At 39.4% G+C, this 19,472-nt stretch overlaps 3 protein-coding genes across 4 annotated transcripts in view; 2 read left to right on the plus strand and 1 right to left on the minus strand.

Moving 5' to 3' along the window:
* The window catches only part of LOC137256620 (CCR4-NOT transcription complex subunit 9-like), a 110,445-nt gene extending 108,534 nt beyond the window's left edge, over positions 1-1,911 (minus strand). Inside the window, exon 1 of one of the 2 annotated variants that reach the window (XM_067794503.1) lies at positions 1,777-1,907. In XM_067794503.1, coding sequence (XP_067650604.1) covers positions 1,777-1,809 — 33 coding nt within the window. In that variant the 5' untranslated portion in view covers positions 1,810-1,907. Of the gene's footprint in view, positions 1-1,776 lie in introns of both variants that reach the window. The other variant, XM_067794502.1, reaches the window with a different exon arrangement.
* Positions 1,912-2,020: 109 nt separating this feature from the next.
* LOC137255360 (uncharacterized) lies at positions 2,021-5,846 on the plus strand. The gene is given in 11 exon segments (XM_067792803.1): positions 2,021-2,032; positions 3,468-3,562; positions 3,564-3,629; positions 3,631-3,857; positions 3,860-4,012; positions 4,015-4,137; positions 4,140-4,541; positions 5,106-5,175; positions 5,420-5,685; positions 5,688-5,802; positions 5,804-5,846. Coding segments are annotated over 11 exon segments (1,572 nt in total).
* Positions 5,847-12,546: 6,700 nt separating this feature from the next.
* LOC137256621 (autophagy-related protein 9A-like) overlaps positions 12,547-19,472 on the plus strand; it is a 335,545-nt gene continuing 328,619 nt past the window's right edge. The window contains exon 1 of the mRNA XM_067794505.1: positions 12,547-12,802. The gene's annotated coding sequence lies outside the window, so the exon portion shown is untranslated. The remainder of the gene's footprint in view (positions 12,803-19,472) is intronic.

A 19,472-nucleotide genomic window follows, 5' to 3' on the forward strand; every position in this document is an offset into this window, starting at 1 on the left:
TTGTTTGCATGGACTCAGAAAGCAGAGTTTTAGGTTTCTTTTAGTTTAACAGTTTAGTTTTAGGAAGAATTAAAGTTTGTTTAAATAATATTAAGTTGTTAAGTTTTTGTTTTCTTTTGCAAGGGAACATTATTTGGGGGGTAATGAGTTAGGATAAAAATAAGGGGCAGTAGGATAGGTTTTTCCAATAGGGTTTAGATATCTATTTATTTTTATTTAAGATCTTTGAAGGAAATATTGATTTTATTGATTGTTGATTTTAGTTTTTTGAGCTGGAAATAAACTTATTTTGTTTACAAAATCTTATGTTTGGTATCATTGTGGACTTGAACCGCTGAATCCTTCGAACCTGAGAACGCAAAACAGGATAGTCCTGTTACAAGATATTAAAATCATGTTAGAAATTCACTGTAAGTATAAGCACACCATGTTATTGACTTTCAAAATGCATACAATGTGACAAGGAACTAATTAGGTTTATAAGACAAAATATGAAGACGTACACTGACTTCGTTATTTTTCAGTCCTAACGGCTTTTTTTTATACTACTGGCAGATGAGTAAACTTCAAGGTGTTTCATTTGTTTTCATAATAACGAAATAAAGTGATCTCATCTTTGTTGATCAGTCTACACATAAACTATCAACTGTGCATATGCGAGGCGCATCAGAGATCACGAACCCGTCACGAATTCTGGGATATCATCACGGGAGTTAAACAATAACAAAAGAAACAACCAGTCCACAGAAATTGCTCTGCCTCAATGCCCCTTTAAATATATGTTTGAATCATGATAACTGGTAATCCATTACACACAACTTGTGGTTAAACTTTATATTATTATAATAGAGTTGACTGAAAGCTCCATATTTTCATTTGCATATGGAATTCCCCTTAAACTATATGTAATACCCGCTATCTAGCACTGGACAAATAGATCATACACCCATCACCCTATTTTTATCTGCCCAAAAGTCAATAGTAAAAATTCCCATAGACTTGCATATTAACCCTTGCAATGCAAGGATAATTTTCAAAAATTTAGTTTCAGTCGAACTGTTTTCAATACTTATCTACCAGCTGGGAAATCATCTCAGCTACAAACACACAATTTCCATTCAATTTTGGAATGATAATCATGATAACTGTCACGATTGTTCAGATGTATTGGACATACCAGTCAGGTTTAACATGGCTGTCTATGGGACAGATTAAAATTAAGTTGTACTTATTTTTCTCAATCAGGTGTCATTCAATAACTAATCAACGGAGAGATGAAAGAAAATTATGAACACACTCCTAAAGATTATTTCCAAGATGTCTGCAAATTATAAAAATAAAATGACAGTGTTCCGCCTGTACCCCACTCTTTTAAAGTACAATATTTCCACCTTCCCCGGTGTAATATTCACTGAAATAAGTTCATAGATTGTTTTTTATACCTGTTCTAGTTTACTGAATGCATATTTAGGGTGACGTATGCATGTCAGTTTGTAATTTTGTGACTATATTTAGTACTTGAAATAAATCAAATGGAAGGAATATACTGTTTTCCTATTAACCTATTTAACCGTAGTTTGTATGGCTCCTTTAACCCCTTTTGGTGCAAAAAAGTCATACCAAACATAAGGCCTTGGGCTTTGTGATGCATCGTGCATGTATACTGACTAAGCAAAGCGTGAGATTGTTCATAGTAACTAACAAAGAATGGGCGTGTCATGCAAGATTAACTGAGAACTGTTTGGATTTTCATATATCATTTGATGAAAAAAATACCTGTTGTTGTTGACCGAGCGCATTCATTGTCATTTCTCCCGATGTTCGGACATAAACTCTTCTAAGCGTATTGAACTCAAGAGGTCGCTACATTAACCGGAAGCCGGCAAATGATTTTCGGACCGCAGTTTCAATTCTGGATGTGTTCGGGTGCGCAGATAAGACATGGCCAGGAACGGAGGACAAATGGGATGACGAAAAATAATGATGCGTTGAGCAAATGGAGATCTATTTGTGAATAAATATGCGTCAAGAAGTAAGTTCGAGTTTTACTCAAATCAATTGTACATAGGATCATTTTTTAACTGAATTCTTTTTCAAATTGTCGGTCTCAGTTTCACGCTAAAACGGCACATGATCAAAACGGCACAACTCTTGCGACCATATTGCAAAAGAGAGTTAACCAAAGCAAATTCGTTCGCCGTGTATTGGATTTCACACTGAATTTTCACAAGAGTTATGACGCATGATGCTTGAAAATTAAACTTCCATGTAAATACATTAAGGAGAGTGGACGTGATGATGATTTTTACGGAAAATCATGCACAGTATGAATCTATCAGCACATGCAGACACAGACACATGAAGGAAAGCCTATAAACACGTATTCAACTGCAATGAATGTCAGATTTTATCCCGGTAGATTTAAGTGTCACTGACAGCCCCCTATATGACGCTATAACCAAAGAAATCCACCAAGCTGTACAAAGGGAGAAGAATGGAAAACCACCTGGATTCTACGGATTACCAGTCGAAGTACTGAGTAATAAGAACGCAACTGCATGTGTACTTGTATGATCTGTTTAACCATGATTGCTTCAAGAAGAGCACTGTACCTGAAACTCTGGGGTTGGAGTATGATAAGCCCTATGGCCAAGTCATCTACAAGCGACCCTATATGTCATATAGGGGCATCGATCTGTTTGGTGTAAACCTTTTATCTGGGAATAATAAACACTCAATTGACCAACTACTTTGAAGACAATAATTTGTTGAGAGACTACCAAAAAGAGTTTTTTTCTGAAAGAGAGATCAACCACAGACCACGTATCAAGAATCACATCGATTATAGAAACCAGGAAAAGTTTCGGATCAGGACAGTACGGATCGCGGAGTGTTATGGGAAAAAAGATGACTGGCTTCAACATTAATGGACATTATCATGGAGGGAGTTTTATCTTGGTATGAAAATATGAAAAGTTATGTGCGCATTAACGGTTTTAACACACATATTTCTTGGAATCCAGTATATGGGCATCAATAAGACACTCGTGTTATTCGTGTATAGAAACCGTTCAGCACAGAGCAACATGCTTCTTTCTGGGCTTAAGGAAATTCCCACCGAACGCCTCTGGAGGAGATATTAGATAGGTACCTATACGATCGTCCGGCAATGGAGCAGTGTAACAAGACAGTGTTGTCACCAACGCAAAATGGAGAATAAACGAGTTAGTCACAGAATCTGGGTCTGGTACCAGTGTTGGAGTACACACAAGAAAAACACCCACACAGCAAAACTACACATAAAATTCACCAGCCTCAGCCTATACCACTTCATCCCTCTGGCACATGCGATATAAAGGTCTCGATCCAGTTCTCGTACCTGACTTTGGAACCTCTTTCTGTGTGAACGCGAATGTATTCACTCTTGATAAGATCAGGGTAGCTCAACCTGTGTATAAATCTTCCAGACGTTTTCCGGAACACATGTATTTAAATCAATTAAAAAGCACATCTCCCTCATTACCAATATGAATATCTATTGTAAACGCTACCAGTGTCTCACCAGAACGTCTGTTCTGGCATGGTAGCAAATGCAACGAACACCAACGTTGTTGCACGGGTCAAACAACTGGGTGGTTTCCACTACACCCCAAAGACCTTGTTTGATGAGCTGGAAGAGTTCGACTTAGTCATCAAGGCTAGAGACAGATATTTTCCGTGGTTTTTGGTGTTCGATTTTGAATGTTTTTTGACACCAATGAATGCCGGAACCCAGAAACTGAGATGAACACAAGAACACCGCCCCATCTTGGTCAGCGTTTGTACCGAGGTGGAAGGGTTTACTTGACCACTCTGCATCATCGATTGATTTCCGTCACGTTGGCATACATGATGGAAATAGGCAAGGCCGTAACCGAGCTACTTGAAGAAAAATATAAAGAGGTGTTAGAAAGCTTGCGAGAGTGGACATGACTGTTGACTGTTGACGACGATGATTATGGTGATGATGTCAACGTCGGGAAGGAGACAACCACCCTGCCCAAGGCAAACCTCGTTACTACCTAAATATCATTAAAACAATGCTTACTTGTGTCAAAAGTAATCAAAGTTTCAATTTTCTTGCTGTCACACAATATCTCTCACGAGTTATGCTCAGTTTCGGAAAGCATTGACGTGCAAGAGAAAAGGGATTTTCCAGTGTGAGTCTCTCGACTCTCTGCAAGAGCTAAACGAAGCTCTTCCTTCTCTGGGAAGGGCATGATATTCCAGTTTCAAACAGAAGTCTGCCCTCGACGATGATGTGAAATTTATCGAGGCGAATCATGCCGATCTCGAGGAGGTTTGGAGATGGAAAGTCGTGTCCACGTTTCAAGATTTCCTCAAGTGATATAACAGTCTTGATGTGGTTCTCTTTATGGAAGCTGTACAAGCCATGCAGTAGTTTTATTTTGAGGAAGGTATCGACTCCTTTAAAACCACTATGTTGGTACCGAGTTTGGCCCGACAGAAACTGTTCCATGAGAGTCAAAAGAAAGGGGTCTGTTTGATAAGTACAGGAGAAAACACGCATCCGATGTTTTGGTAGACAATGTAAAACAGGATAGGGAGGGATTTTCCGACCCCAGTGGTTTTAAACTATCTACCAAAACCGAGAAGTGCTTTCTCTAACATATATACCGTCAACGATGAGTAATTACAATGTAGATGATCATGTAATGACGCTGCATAACAATAACTGAAGCGCGAGTAAAATCAATTTAATGACAGTAACTGTAAGTAGATAACTTAACCCCGCTGCTATCGTCGGCCCGGTGGCCGTGTGGTAGAGCGTCTGCCTTCGGATGTGAAATCTGCGGATCTATTCAGCTTGGGAAAATATTTGTATTGTGAGTTTAATCTTGAACAATATTTGTCGATACATCATTTGAATGTTGATTTTCATATAAAGTTGAGAAAAGTAAAATCTGTGAAGCGGTCTTACTGACGAACAGTAAAACCTGGGAAGAGGTCTTTCTAGCAAAAAGTAAAACCCGTCCTTCCAAAACGAAAACCTCAAATGCGATTATTCTGGGAAAACAACAGATGACCTAGTCCATAGAGAGAAGCACACTTTGGGTTTATTTATCACATCATGAAGAGTAATGTGGTTGGTGGTCCATCTATTGTATTCACGTGGTACCACAAAGTGAGTGAGTTGAGTTTTACGTCGCACTCAGCAATATTCCAGCTATATGGCAGCGGTCTCGGCCAGACAATCCAGTGATCAACACCATGAGCATCGATCTATGCAATTGGGAACCGATGACGTGTCAATCAAGTCAATGATCATGTTGATCGCCTCTTACGACAAGCATAGTCGCCTTTTCTGGCAAACATGGGTTGCTGAAGGCCTATTCTACCCCGCACCTTCACGGGTTAGGTACGACAAAGCCGATTAAACATTGATTAGAGGCCATCCCGATAAACGGTGTAAAAGGGTGGTTGGGTATGACGCGAACGCGTTACACCTGTGAGTTGTAGATCAGCCGATCAGGAAAGGCGAAAACCGATTCAAGCCAGAGCGCAGGAACAGGTATGCGTGCATGTACGACTGGATGGATCGTTAAACTGTTAACAAGTTAAACTGGGGGCAGGGAAAACGAGTCGGGCCATACTTGGTGGATTGATTCATTCCCGGGTCCATGACAATTTCAAGTTTCATGGATGCCATTTCCAAGGCCACCGTTGTCACCTCACGGCGAAAGGGCATGCTCAGAAAAAAATACGAGAACATTTAGAATAAATATTTAAGACAACCAGAGCGTGCGTGTATTCATGATCTGGGTTACACGGTCGTAGAAATGTAACTATTGCGCCTAACTAACCAATTCCTCCTTTATCCGAGGTCGTCAAGTGTATTTCATTCCTTTTGTGGCTTCCTTCTAGGATTCTGAAAAATACTCGCTTTGACCTGGAAATATTTGCGAAGCCAAAATCTTGTATTCATGAGGGATTGCTAATCAAGCCGAACCATGCGTGAACAGAGGCTTTTAGCGTAGACGGACTGAAGCAGATTGATTACGGTAATACTTAGATGATGTGACAAAGTGGTGTACACATTGAACATGAGGTTGCTAGTGCATATGCCGATCATAAAATCGTCTAACACGGGAATCATGTTTCTGCTAGGCAAAGACTCGTGAAACTGAATGTTGGAAATAAATAACAGTAGACGATGAGGTTGGGTAGCTTGTACAGTACACAGTACTGGCATGCTCTAACAACCTATTCATCCAATAGGTTTTCACGCTATATGTGCCTCCACTCACGGATATGGTAGTAAGTGTGATGAAAGGGAACAAACATTTCTCAGACATAGTCTTTGCTCAAGAAGAGTCTGTCTGAACTGATACATTCTGTCACTGGTGCGGGATATTTATGCAACTATCGGTACAAGTGTCCGTTGCTCTTGTCGACGTCTAGCGAGCCTTTGGAGAGCTCTTCGGGCTTCGCCTCTGACTTGTCTGACGTGTTTAGAATATAAAATGAATCAAGGGAGTATGGTTTAATAGGACTTGCTTAATGTTTTATTTTGTCGCTTCAGGTCGAGAAAACGACGCAACATTTTCAAATAATGGTTGTGGCAGTTAGGCTGTAAGAAACAACGATTCTCGGCGAGTGTCATCGGGATGCGAGCATTGAGCCATCGCTTTTACAAAGGCTTTAGTTCCCTTGATTTGTCCGTCATTCATGCTGTGAATATCGCGCAAGTTTTCTTCATAATCATTCAGTGAAAGCAGTTGTCTGTAAAACGTGTAATGTCTCAGGACAAATCTCGCCGTAACTCCTTCATACGGTGTAACCTCTCGACACTGATACAGTCTCTTGACACTTCAGTCTTAAATAATCATGAAAAGTATATATATCCAAGAAAGCCCACGCAAGTCTAGAAAATGTGGCAAGTCTAGATTTCCTTAGCTTCTGAAAATGAAGAAAGTCTCAGGGCTCCATTTCATTATATTATTTTTTTTTTCACTATGAACGTTTTTTCAGTAAAATATGTTCATTTCAGAGACTAGCTGTTAGTCTATCATGAAACCATACAGCCCTCCTTTCATACAACTATCCATACATCCATCGTATAGACAGAGCTGAAGCACAATAGACATTGTCTCTGTTTTATTGACTACTCCAGCACTCTATGGGAAGAAAATTCATGCTATATCATAGAACAGGCAAACAGTACTTGAAATAGTCACAGATAAAGCGAGCCACAAAAGCATCATTGCATGTTTTGTTTGTACAAAACATCTGTACAACATAGCGTAAACTAGCTCTGTTTCTACATTCCTGTAACGTGTGATATAAACAATTAGTATCTCTTGCATACACACCCACCATGTGTGTATGAAGGCCTGGATCGCTACGAATGGCACATTGTAACTGTTATTTTTTCGTACATTGGCTACTTCAGAAACACATTGTGACTTTGGTCGATTTCGATGAGGGCCGGAAATTTGGCCAAGTCAATGATGTTTTGAAGGTGTGGGCGAGGGCTTGAGCAAAATGGATTTCAAGTTTGAGATTGCCCGACGCGATCAGATTCAAATATTTCCCTCTGTCGGCTTCAGTGTGTTGCAAGTTAAAACACATGCAAGGCATGACCTAAGGGAAATTCTGTGCGGTCCAAGTTCAAGTTGAGTGACTTGTCTTTGTGCCATTCGTTATTCTAGTCGTACAGGCTGGCGTAAGTCTTCTGACCCTAAAGAACGCCCAGGTACACTGGTACCATTCAAATACTGCCCCATGCTCTTAACGATGTCTCCTTGGAAACAGAAGGGATTGACCTCACCAAGGTGAGAATCAGTCGACTGGGCTATGTCGTGAAACATGGCGTCCCAACTGAAACCGACGCCATCTTGACCATGGATCATTTCTAAAGGGACAGGGCTTTCAAACTGTTTGTTGTGAGCCACGACGAGGGCGTCGTTGATCCTGAGCCGGTTTGCATACTCTCAGACACATGTCTTGCTGCTCGACGTTGTAATATCTATCAGTCTGCGGACATTAAGACAAAGGTGTGAAATAGTTTGAGGCCCACATCCACGCCATTCGCCAGATGACGGTCGAAACTGAACATGTCTTCCATGAGGGGTCCCGTTAGGATGAGTTGCTTCCGGCGAGGAAGCTTCCGCGGTTGAGGAGGCCGTCAGTCCCACCTACATGGAGATCACCAGAGTTAAAATCATCCACGCGACCACCCGTATCTTTGTAATACAGCTGAGTGGTAAGCTGGCTGCTCTTGGCATTGGTTGGCGATCTATAGCCTGTTTTCATATTGTATTGTCTAAATAGTGATATTAGTTTTAACTTTTCATGCTAGTTTTAATTGAAATTGTGATATGCTTGTTGTTTTACTGTCCTTCGTTGACAGATTTTTACAATATGCATATATTTCATTTAAATGTTCTCGTCACGATATGGCAGAGATATTGCCGATGTGACGTTAAATTTAAATATTAGCTCACTCACTCACTCTTGGCATTGGCTCTGTAGTCGAGTATCCACGAGGGCTTTAACCTGTTGACCCCGTAGGAACACGCTCACCTGACTCCACAAGCTTTGGATAGTGCGACTGACAAGCCCTACTTTTTCTTTATTGGGTGATGACGTTTTGTTGCTGTGAGTGAGTTTGTGTTTGACGTGAAGTCAGGTCTTGCTCATGTTGATGTAGTCTTTCCCTCCATTTGGGAATATGAAATTCCAACGGACTGGAATTGGTGATGACAGACAGGGGCCTTATGTTTTTGTAGTAATATTGCAAGATGTTGGTTTGATAGGGAGGCAAGTCAAATAAATCTAAACTATTTGGCAGGGCTTCGGTAAACGCTTTCTCCGTCAGTACTGACATGGTTACCGGTTGAAGAAGTCTCTGGGGTCGATAGCGGCAGTATCTTTAAACTCGATGAAGAATCGGTTAGTGCTATTACACTCACGACGTATTTCTTTGAAGTGACAATTATGTCTCCTGCTTTGCATTTTAGATCCTTCATTGTCTTCTGAGCCCCCTCGAGCGGCTCCCTCGACCATGTTCTGATTGGGTGACGTCATTGTAATGTTCAAGTTACAGCCGCGGCTAAGAGGTACTTTGGTTATGGGTGTGATGTGAATAATACGTGAACTGGGTCGACCTTTGATAAGCTGTTTTCCCACATGCTTACTTCCACGATCTTCTAAAAAGTGCACAAATTTCTTTGTGTCGGGAATGTACAGTTTCTGTTTCATTATGCTTAGCTCAGAAAGGGATACTGTCGTGATACAGTCTCTTTCAGAAATGAATGAGGGGTTCCTTCTGCACACTTTACACTTCGATTTCTGAGGTGTCTCTCACAATGATGGGTAAGTGCCAAGACTGATGAAAACAATAATTTGGCCCATCTCTCTGATCGATCCGTCTCAACAAAGGCAGAAAAAGCTCGCCCACGCATGAACTGTCGCACAGATTACACAACACGTCAGCGGTGGTATTATTGATAACATTCAACTCTAGTTTGCCTAATTTCGTTTCTAACAGCGCCCCCATCCACTTACCCACCAGTTTCAAATTAAATGAGTTCCACGCAAAAAAAAGTAAGGCATGTTGTCCGGGTCATATTCCTACGTCTACGTCTAATAGTCTACGTTACATGGAGCTACGTTGTTTTTCTCATGGTCGTTTCGAGGTAAAGCCATTATGGTCCTTACTATGAGAGCCAGTCAAATCGCCTCAGCGTCAAAACGCCCCAGCAAATTTGGTCAAAATGCCCCAGATTTTGGGTCAAATCGCCCCAAGTCCGTATTCAGAATGTCCCAGTTTACTTATTATGGTTTAATATAAGCCATAAATGCATAGTTTTGTCAACTTCCAAGTGATATTTTTTACATAATATTATGTAGTAATATTTCTAATAATTTCCCATTCGTAAACTGATAAGAGTAAAAGTAATATTCATGTATAGACAACATTGCAATTCCAAATATTTGGTAAAGAATTACAAGAATACATTAAAGGTTTTCATGGTATGTTTATTGTACATGGCGTAAATGCATAGCTTTTTGTCAACAAATGGCATTGTGTAATCTTAACAAGTATGGTAAAATACGTATCAAAACAATTTAAAGTTTTTTTTTAAAATACTCTTGTCAAAAAGTGAGGCTGTAAATTCATAGGTTTTGTAAACAAGTGTGGTAAATGAGTATCAAAACTACCTCGAGGTCTTGTTTTTTCTCTTGTCAAAACGTGTGGATAAAAACGTACTGTTGAAACATATTCACTAAACACGAGGAACAAGATGTAGTGTCCGCATCAAGAGGGGTGGGGGATAGCCTAATGGTTAAAGCGTTCGCTCGTCACACCGAAGATCCGGGTTTGATTCCCCACATGGGTACAATGTGTGAGGCCCATTTTCTGGTGTCCCCGCCGTGATATCGCTGGAACATTGCTAAAAGCGGCGTAAAACCTAACTCACTCACTCCGCATCAAGAAGCACAGCTGCCCTGCTACTGTCACTCAGAAAGGAACTAACTTTACACACAGTGATACGCCTCACAACCATACTGCTAACCGTGGCAAGTTACAAGCACCACATGTAAAGGTCCAGGTAAGCCTCTTAAGCTTTGGCATATTAATTGTTTCTTTAATTAATTAATCAAATCAAGAGCTTCTGCTAGTTAATCCCAACTACGATCAGGAGTTATTCAAGTCATCTGCAACTGTTGTGGACGATGTGGTTATAACAGGTGGCATGCAGAAAGAACCCAGTTTTTCGATTTATTCGGAAACCGATGGCCTTGCCCTTCATCGCTGCTTCAGAGATCCGTCAGACGTTTGAAGAGATGACAGAGACCGTCACCCTTGGCAACAAGCTTCGCCACCTTGCGGGTTACATCAGATTATATGGTCTTTGGTTACACGAGGACTAAATGGGTCTTCAAAACAACCTAGCTGTCCCCATTCAAGTCTATTCCGCTTCCGACAGACAACAAGAACAAACAATCACATTGAAGGTAAATACCTTTTAAATAGTGTTTCTATCAGTTATTTAGGCTGTGTTTAATTTACAGATAGTCAATCGATAACGAATTTAATGTGAGTTAATCATGTTGAGGATGACAACATTTCTTTCAAAATTTCCCTTTCTGTTTTCAGGTTGGCACCAGCGCCTAAATGCAGAAGTCGGGGAGCAACAGCTTGGACTAGACCGACTTATCAAAGCCCTGCATCGTTAGGCATCCCTACTCCCAATCAAGGTCCTCTTGATGAAAAAGAACAAAGTGAGAGCAAGAATCTGGGACCGATCAACCACAGCCGAGATGGAGATTTTTGCCCACTGAACAGGGTTCATGGAAGGCCAAATTTCAGTTCAGTTCAGCAGCTGCATTCATGGACCTGTCCACCATACAGGCAAAAGTTAAAAAGTTAAAACTGAAAGAAAGACATGTGATTTCCTGAATGAGGAACTTCTGTATGAGGGTTATAATATCCCAGTTGACAACCGAAAACTCTACGTTGTTTTATACGTATTATACCATACTTAAATTGTTATGATTACTCAATGCCATTTGTTGAAAAAAAAAACCCAAACAAACAAAACAAAAAACCCAACAAAATAATATAACAATAATACATAATATTATTTGAAACTTTTCATATAGAAGTTGACAAAAACTATGCATGTATGGCGTATATTAAACCATATTAAGTAAACTGGGGCATTTTGACTACCCCGTTGGAGCGATTTGACCAAACCTGTAGCCATTTGACCAAACATCTGGGGCGTTTTGTCGCTGGGGCGATTTGACTGGCACCCTTACTCCAACACCTATTTCTAAATACTCGTTGGTTTCACATTAATTTCAGACTGGCTATTTTAGTTTGTTTTTTTAAGTGTAAATACACTAGCTCAAAACAAAATGATACAATAATAATTATTTACGAGTGACAACTGTTCATATCTCACTAAATATATCGATTTGCATATGCTTTTCAGTTATTGATGTCCTATTTTGGTTGCAGCTGCATCAGAAATGTGTGTTTTGTTAGTTGTGAGAAGGGGGGTGCGAGAAAAACGGTGGTGGTGAGATGTGTTTGTACAAAGAACTTATTGACATACATTATGCTATTGATTTCACTATTCCCTGTCTTTAGTGCATACAAGTATAAAATATGTTGAAATCGACATAAAACTATGTGTATGTATGTATGTGTTTGCTTTGATTTTTCGTTTTCTTCAGAGTGTGTTTACACTATCGGTAAACGTACGACCAATACGGAAATAAGCCAGTAGATATTTTTTTACACGCTCTGCGCATGCGCACAGCGAGTCTTACATTAATATGAAACCAACGAATACATTACTTCATACGCCTCATTATCTTTTTTGTTACATAAACAGACGATAAATTTCATTGGATTATGCTTTCTGACAGATTACAACAATGAAACGTCGGTCGGCATAGTGAAGGAACGTGATCAATCGTTCGGGAAAAACATATCGCGCAAATACGGCCCGTGTTTCTGTCGCTTTCGTAATCGATATTGAATTACAAATGGTTACATACCGAAAATTGTATATGGAAATAATATGACATTTATAACTCAGCGAAGTCCCTTTGTCCCTTTGTTCGTGAAATTATTTTTCTCCAATTTTCATCCAATGAAAATAGTAACATCTTGTTGACGGAAGTTGTAATACTTTGTTTTGATTCTGCAACTGAGGTGAAACAGCAGAGAAAACTGTCATTTGGATCTGAGAACTGTTGGGAATACTTAGCGTCGAATACGGTAAGTAATATTATGTATATCAATATCCTTATATTGTTCGTAACTTCAGTATGAACGTGAAACGATTGTTATACCCGATTACAGGCTTTGGAAACTGCCAGGTCCGAGGATACGATTGATTCTTACTTTCAATTATGTATTGTGGTGAGTAAGATGAAATTCACAAAAAGTTTGGTAAGACTTCCACCCGTATCCCCTCAAAATATTAACGTTGTGAAAAAGGTATGTTTAATTTATTTACTGGTAAAATGGTTTATCAAGAAATTAAAGTAATGGTCAGTGTTAGTTTTAGTGTTTAGGCTTACAGGGATTGGGATAGTTATACCCGATTACAGGCTTTGGAAACTGCCAGGTCCGAGGATACGATTGATTCTTACTTTCAATTATGTATTGTGGTGAGTAAGATGAAATTCACAAAAAGTTTGGTAAGACTTCCACCCGTATCCCCTCAAAATATTAACGTTGTGAAAAAGGTATGTTTAATTTATTTACTGGTAAAATGGTTTATCAAGAAATTAAAGTAATGGTCAGTGTTAGTTTTAGTGTTTAGGCTTACAGGGATTGGGATAGGCAGCAGGGAGCTTTATAGTTCATATGAATAAACTCGTACTCCAGCCAAGGCCTACATCGAGTTTATACGGCGAGTGTATTTTCTTTGACGCACCTTTCCGCAAGAAATTTGAGCGGAACGGTTTAAGGCAAAACCAAGACTGAAAACTCAACCTATCAACTGATATTTTTGCAGGTTTTGCTAAAACAAACATTCATCGTAAAAGCGGGACACTTACCTCCAACAAAATACACTCATTTTGTTTCTGACAAGTCTTGAAACATTTATACCCCCCTTGACCGCCGGCCATTGTGGATATGTAAATGAGAGGTTGCTTAAAAACGGAATCCATGAAAACGGACTATGACGCTCTGCAGTAGGCGGGAGGGGAAACGAACCGTTATTGGTTTATATCAATTTGTGAATGGTACATTTCAGGTTCCGAGATGTCTTGAGACCTACAATGTCATTTCTAGATGTTTTTGGTGTTGGATAGGTGTGCATAGTGTTCTTATTATCCAAATGGGAAAGGATTTTTTTCAGACATGACATTACCATGGTGTCACATGTCTCATGCTACTACCTTGATAAAGACTGAAGTTCCTATAACGTTGGAAGCCTAGGGATTAAGTCGGTGGTGAAAATCAGGGTTCGAATTCCAATTTGTGAAGTCCATTTCTGGTGTCGCCCGTCTCGATAGTCCTGGAATATCGCTGAACATCGGGGAGTGAAACGGACCTCTATCACTCACACACTTCGAATACGTAAGGTACACACGCGTGTTATTGGTAACGTATTAGAATGTGTGCCATTTACACGTTTGACACATATTTTCGGAGAGTTATTCACCAACTGCCAAGCTTTCTAATATGCAACATTTTAGGAAGACTTCTGTCTCTTGTATGGGGAAGAGCCGTATTATTTCAGTTGACTTTATTAAATATTTGGTGGACGTCCTGCCCTAACGTCTATAATGTCCCTCCCCACTAGCGATAAGCTAGCCCCAAGTTAAGTGTAAATATACGACCCTTCCTCCATTAAACAGTGATGCGTATAATTAGTTATTATGTTTATATAGTTATATGTATGGATATGAATCTAAGAATGTTATGCGTAATTAGTACTCAAATAATTCTCGGTACTTGATGTTATGTTTATAGAGCTATATAAGTGTGGATGTGAACGTATGATGTTTACGTCGTTTCGTGAAACTGTAGGTGTGGTCTTTAGGAGACATCTTGCATGTACCATGTCCCCGCTTAACCACCTCCGACTTGCATTTACTGAAGCGTAATTAAAAATGTTTTTCGTTGTGTTGGTTTTGTTAAGTCAATTGTTGGGCCTCCCCTGTTAACCTTCTGGGAGAGGGATTTGAAGTGAATGTGCCCGCATATGAAACACTATCAAATTATTCTTGATGAAATACAATCCCAAGAGCGTGTGTCATACAGTTTTTCTTATCTTGGAAATACATTCACCGATTTGTTGAATATGGCTTCTTTCGGCGTCATGTAATGGCGCCACTTTATTACTGAAGGATAGGATATTGTATGGTGTAGACATGTAGAACGTAGAGGAAATGAAACATTTGAATGAATCAGTGAAGAAATCCTAATTTGGAAATATGTCAACTTTACAAAGTGCATGAAAGTGAAAACTGTCGTCTCGTAAGACCCACTATGTATACTACATGCACACTGCCATTATGATAATGGTGTAGAATTATAATTACTTACAGTGATTCATTTCGTTTTAGAGTAATCAATGTAATTTTGGGAGTTCAGTGAATGGTGCGATGATGTGTGGGATCCTGAAATGTCTACAAACGATGAAGAAATGCCTTAAGTTCGTTTCCCCGCAACCACAGTCAATTTATCGCAAACCGTTTTAGTGCGATTCCACTTTTTGCTTAACCAATCAAAATGTCCGTCAAGTGGTGAAAAACGGGGGTGGTTCTGTATCAGGGCTGATATAAAATAAAGTGAATGGATGTTGGTGGATGTAAGTATGCCGTTTTGAAAATGAGTGTTTGTTTTAGCAATCCGTGCACCTGTTCTAGTTGATAGGCTGGATTTTTGCCTTAAACCGCTGTACATATCTGTACAGCGCACTGTGCGTCAAAGAAAATTCACTCGCCGGCTAGACGTCGAGCACACCTTAGTATAGTGCGAAGTCATCTAGTTATATGCTGGACTAGGAGCTTTAGTGAGGTGTCATCAAACTTTTAAGAAAATGATCAAGACTTATTGTTTTGAGACAGAGTAAGATTTGGATGAGGGTGTGCATTTGTTTGTTTTTAGCACGGATACTCTACAACAGGGATAGGTCACTCGCTTGCTTTCTTTACCATTTGTACTAATTAACATGTGCCTCATCATGCTCCTACACACACAGTGACTCGGCTCGTTCCCAGCACAACTTCAGTTGTGGTAAACAGAACTTCAGCCAGTTTATTGTATCACTCGGAATTTTACAATGAATGAATGAATGAAGTTTAGTGGGAATTAAGAGCAAGAATTATGTGAATGAATGAAAGAAATAAAGAAAAAGAATAAATGAAAGAAGTAATATTTGAATGAATGAAAGAAAATATGCTACACCGCGGCCTTCCCTCCCAAAACATGTTAAAGAACGCAAAAGTAACGTGAGAACACGTGGTAACATCAGCTGTCCTTTTATAAAATCTACTTTGAGACATTTTTGTTTACTTTAATAATTAATTCAGATATCTTATTGCATGTGGGGAATGGAATGGGCATTAACAAAATGTTAACTGACACTGTCACACTGCCCTAAAAGGTCACATGCAACCAAAAAATCAAACATAATTAAAACACATTTATCACTTATTCATGACATGTAATATACATTGTTGCTTTTAAAAAAACAAATGAACAAAATTATAAGCGTACAATAGCGATTCAAAAGTGCAATATTTTGTACTTCAGCTCACTTCTCCCAAAACGAAGCCCTCGGGAGACTGAACCCAGTCATAGCGGGTGGATATGCACTCAAGTGTAACAACGGCTTCCGATTGGCTGTTTCATTTGCTGACATGCTGAGGGTTCATTGTGTGTACAGAAAGATGATCTGTTTGATGGGCATTTTAGAAGTATAGCCAGTCACAAGAAAGTAAGATTCTCTATGGATAACATCTTCTTTTTGTGTACTTGATGCGTCGTTTCAGTATGGATTCATATACTGTTGTCAAACAAAATCATATACACTAAAAGAAGTCGTTATCCATGAAGAATGTATATACAGTCAGGCCACGTTAGTCCGGACCCCGACAATCCGATTCCCGCGATATCCGAACAATAGCTAGCTGCAACCAATCTTGTTTACTATGTAAACTCATTACCTGTTGATTCAGTAATCCGGTGCTTCACTCTCTGTATCCGAACGTTAATCAGCGGTAACAGATTAGCTAATTACACATAGTTTTGCTTCATTAATCCAGCGGTACATCAGAAAGGTTCGGATAATCCCTTCACACCATGAGCCCCATTCAGTGGTAATTGTTAAGTGACACTTGCGAGTTGAAGATGTCTTTAGTTTGTGATTTTGATCAATTAGTAGGTCTCACTTTTGGTTAGTTGGAGTAATACCTGTCATGCTTACTTCCTGTATAAAACACTGATCGTGTCAAAATGAGATCACCTGACGCTTGTTAGTCATAATGGCAAGTCCCGCCCCTAGGCGTAAAAGATGTGAAATTACTGCCGCACACAAAAAAGGAGAAAACCCTAAAGCCAATTTTGATCTTATGTGTAAACATTTCGGACATCGGATATGTTTTGTGATTGGCTATGATCATTTGACAGACAGATGCAATCACGTGGTTGACATGTGATCTTACTTCGTAACAATGCTGCCAGTCACAAGTATGCCAAAGTCAAACTAACCAACGTGAAAGGTGATTCCTTGCCCCCAAACACCACATCGCACATTCAGCCAACTTGTATACGTTCGTATGTTTTTGTATTGCCATGTCAAAGGGAAGTAACCCTACTGTAGTTGTGTTCATAAAAGTTTGTTTCAGTAGGCCGTACGTTTCACTATCCGAACATTTTTTATGAAAAACAGAAGTGTTTGGATTAACGCGGCCTGACTGTAGAGATGTTGGGTTTGGAAAATACATGTTCTCTGAATTTGCGCTCGATCCATTCAAATATCATGTCGGTAGGGATGGTAAACTAGTGCGCGGCTGGAATCTGTCCAAGTACAAAGCAGGAACTTGTACCAGTTTCTGTCAGATCCAGTCATCAGGAAAAAATGAATGTAGTTTGTTTGCAACCCACAGATATAAAACATGTCATGTGTATCACACGTGCCTAATTACATTATGTGGCAGACACGGGACTCGGGTGCACGAGTCATAAATCAACCTATTTTCTTTTCGTCGTATAGTCTGATAGGTGCTAAGTTCAAATTGCAAGTGGTCAATGATTGAAGCTGTGTAGTGCATGTTGTCATTAAGTAGACAGGCAGACAGACATATAGGTGTGAATAAACCAGACACTGAGCTTTCTCTGTGACAGAGACTGCTTACCACAATCAACAAGTTTTTTTTACGTAACGAGTAGATTATTTACTTGTTTGTGTGCACAACCAAGATTAGACTACTGCTCACGACTTATGACGCTGGGCATGCATACTGTTTCAAGCTCCACGAACCTATTCACTGCGCATGCATTATGGACGCAGCGGAGCACAGCTGTTGAAACCGGTTTTCCCCCCAGCGCTGGGGGGAATTTTGTGAAACGTTTGAACTCCAATTTCGCGGGCTTTTCTTTCATCACATTTTTTTCAACTTTATAGGTTGAATTGGCATTTTTTATGATTAGTTTCGGTAAGTGCATACCGAAAGGTACCAGAATCTGCAAAGTTGTGTTTTACGTTGCATGTGACCTTTAAGAAATATAGTGTAAAACTGTCACAAAGCATTTTAAAACACGTTTCCAGTTTTGTCAAATAATAAGATCAACTAGAGAACAAGAAGGTATGGAACTATAACCCTCAATGGCGAATCAGATCAGATCGGCAATATGTCATATCTTTCACACACCTCAAATACACCCTAACATTTTGTTTTAGATTATGAAACTATCACTATTACTTGCAAACACATTTCACCTGATAGTATATTGCCCTCATAATAATTAAAGGTGTACGTGAAAGATGTTTTTGAAGTAATTGCTAGAAACACTCAAACAATGGCATGTAGTATTTCAATGGTGAATCAGAGCAGATTGCCGATATGTCACATTTTTCACACACCTCAGATACACCTAACATTCTCTCTTAGATTATGAAACTATCACTATTACTTGCAACCACATTTCACCTGATAGTATATTCCCCTCATATGAATTACAGGTGTATGTTTTTGAGGAAGTAACTAGGAATACTCAAACAATGGCTTGCAGCATTTCAATGGCGGATCAGGACAGAATGGTGAAATGTCATATTTTCCACACACCACAGTTACACCCTAACAATTCTATAAGTCATAAAACTGTCACTATTAGTTCCAAATACCTTTCAACTAAAGGTATGTTTTCCTTCTAAAAATTAAACAAATGTGTGAAAGAAGTTTTTATCGGCACAATTTAGTCTATCTTCACGGTGAATCGAGAATAGAAGCCAGTGAGCTAGTTGTAACATACCGACTTGAAACTTTACTACAAATCTACTGTCCTAATACGACACAAATACCAATTATTTGACTTAAACTGAATTGATAAAATAGTTAACCTATCTTGTACATGTAGGGTTTCAGTTGTTACAATACTCAGCGAACTTTATCAGCTGTTGAAAATAAACCGGGCTCAATCTTAAATACTACGCTGCCACCATATTGGCTACACTGGTTACGTAACGACCCAAGGCTTTCGTGACAGAAAGATGTTGTAGGGAACACAGAGAAGATAATGTGGATCTCGCTAAGGTATGAGTGAGACATGGGCATGTCTAGTGATGGCACAAGGGTGAGTTAGACTTCGAATCATTACTGAAAATATGGAGATCTAGAGGTGAAAGTGGCTGGAGTGCAAGTTCGAGTTTGATTTCTATTAACCCAAAATTCTACATTAAAACATTTCATTGTTTATTTAACTT

Source organism: Haliotis asinina, chromosome 11, assembly GCF_037392515.1.
Source record: "Haliotis asinina isolate JCU_RB_2024 chromosome 11, JCU_Hal_asi_v2, whole genome shotgun sequence".
NCBI lineage: Eukaryota > Metazoa > Mollusca > Gastropoda > Lepetellida > Haliotidae > Haliotis > Haliotis asinina.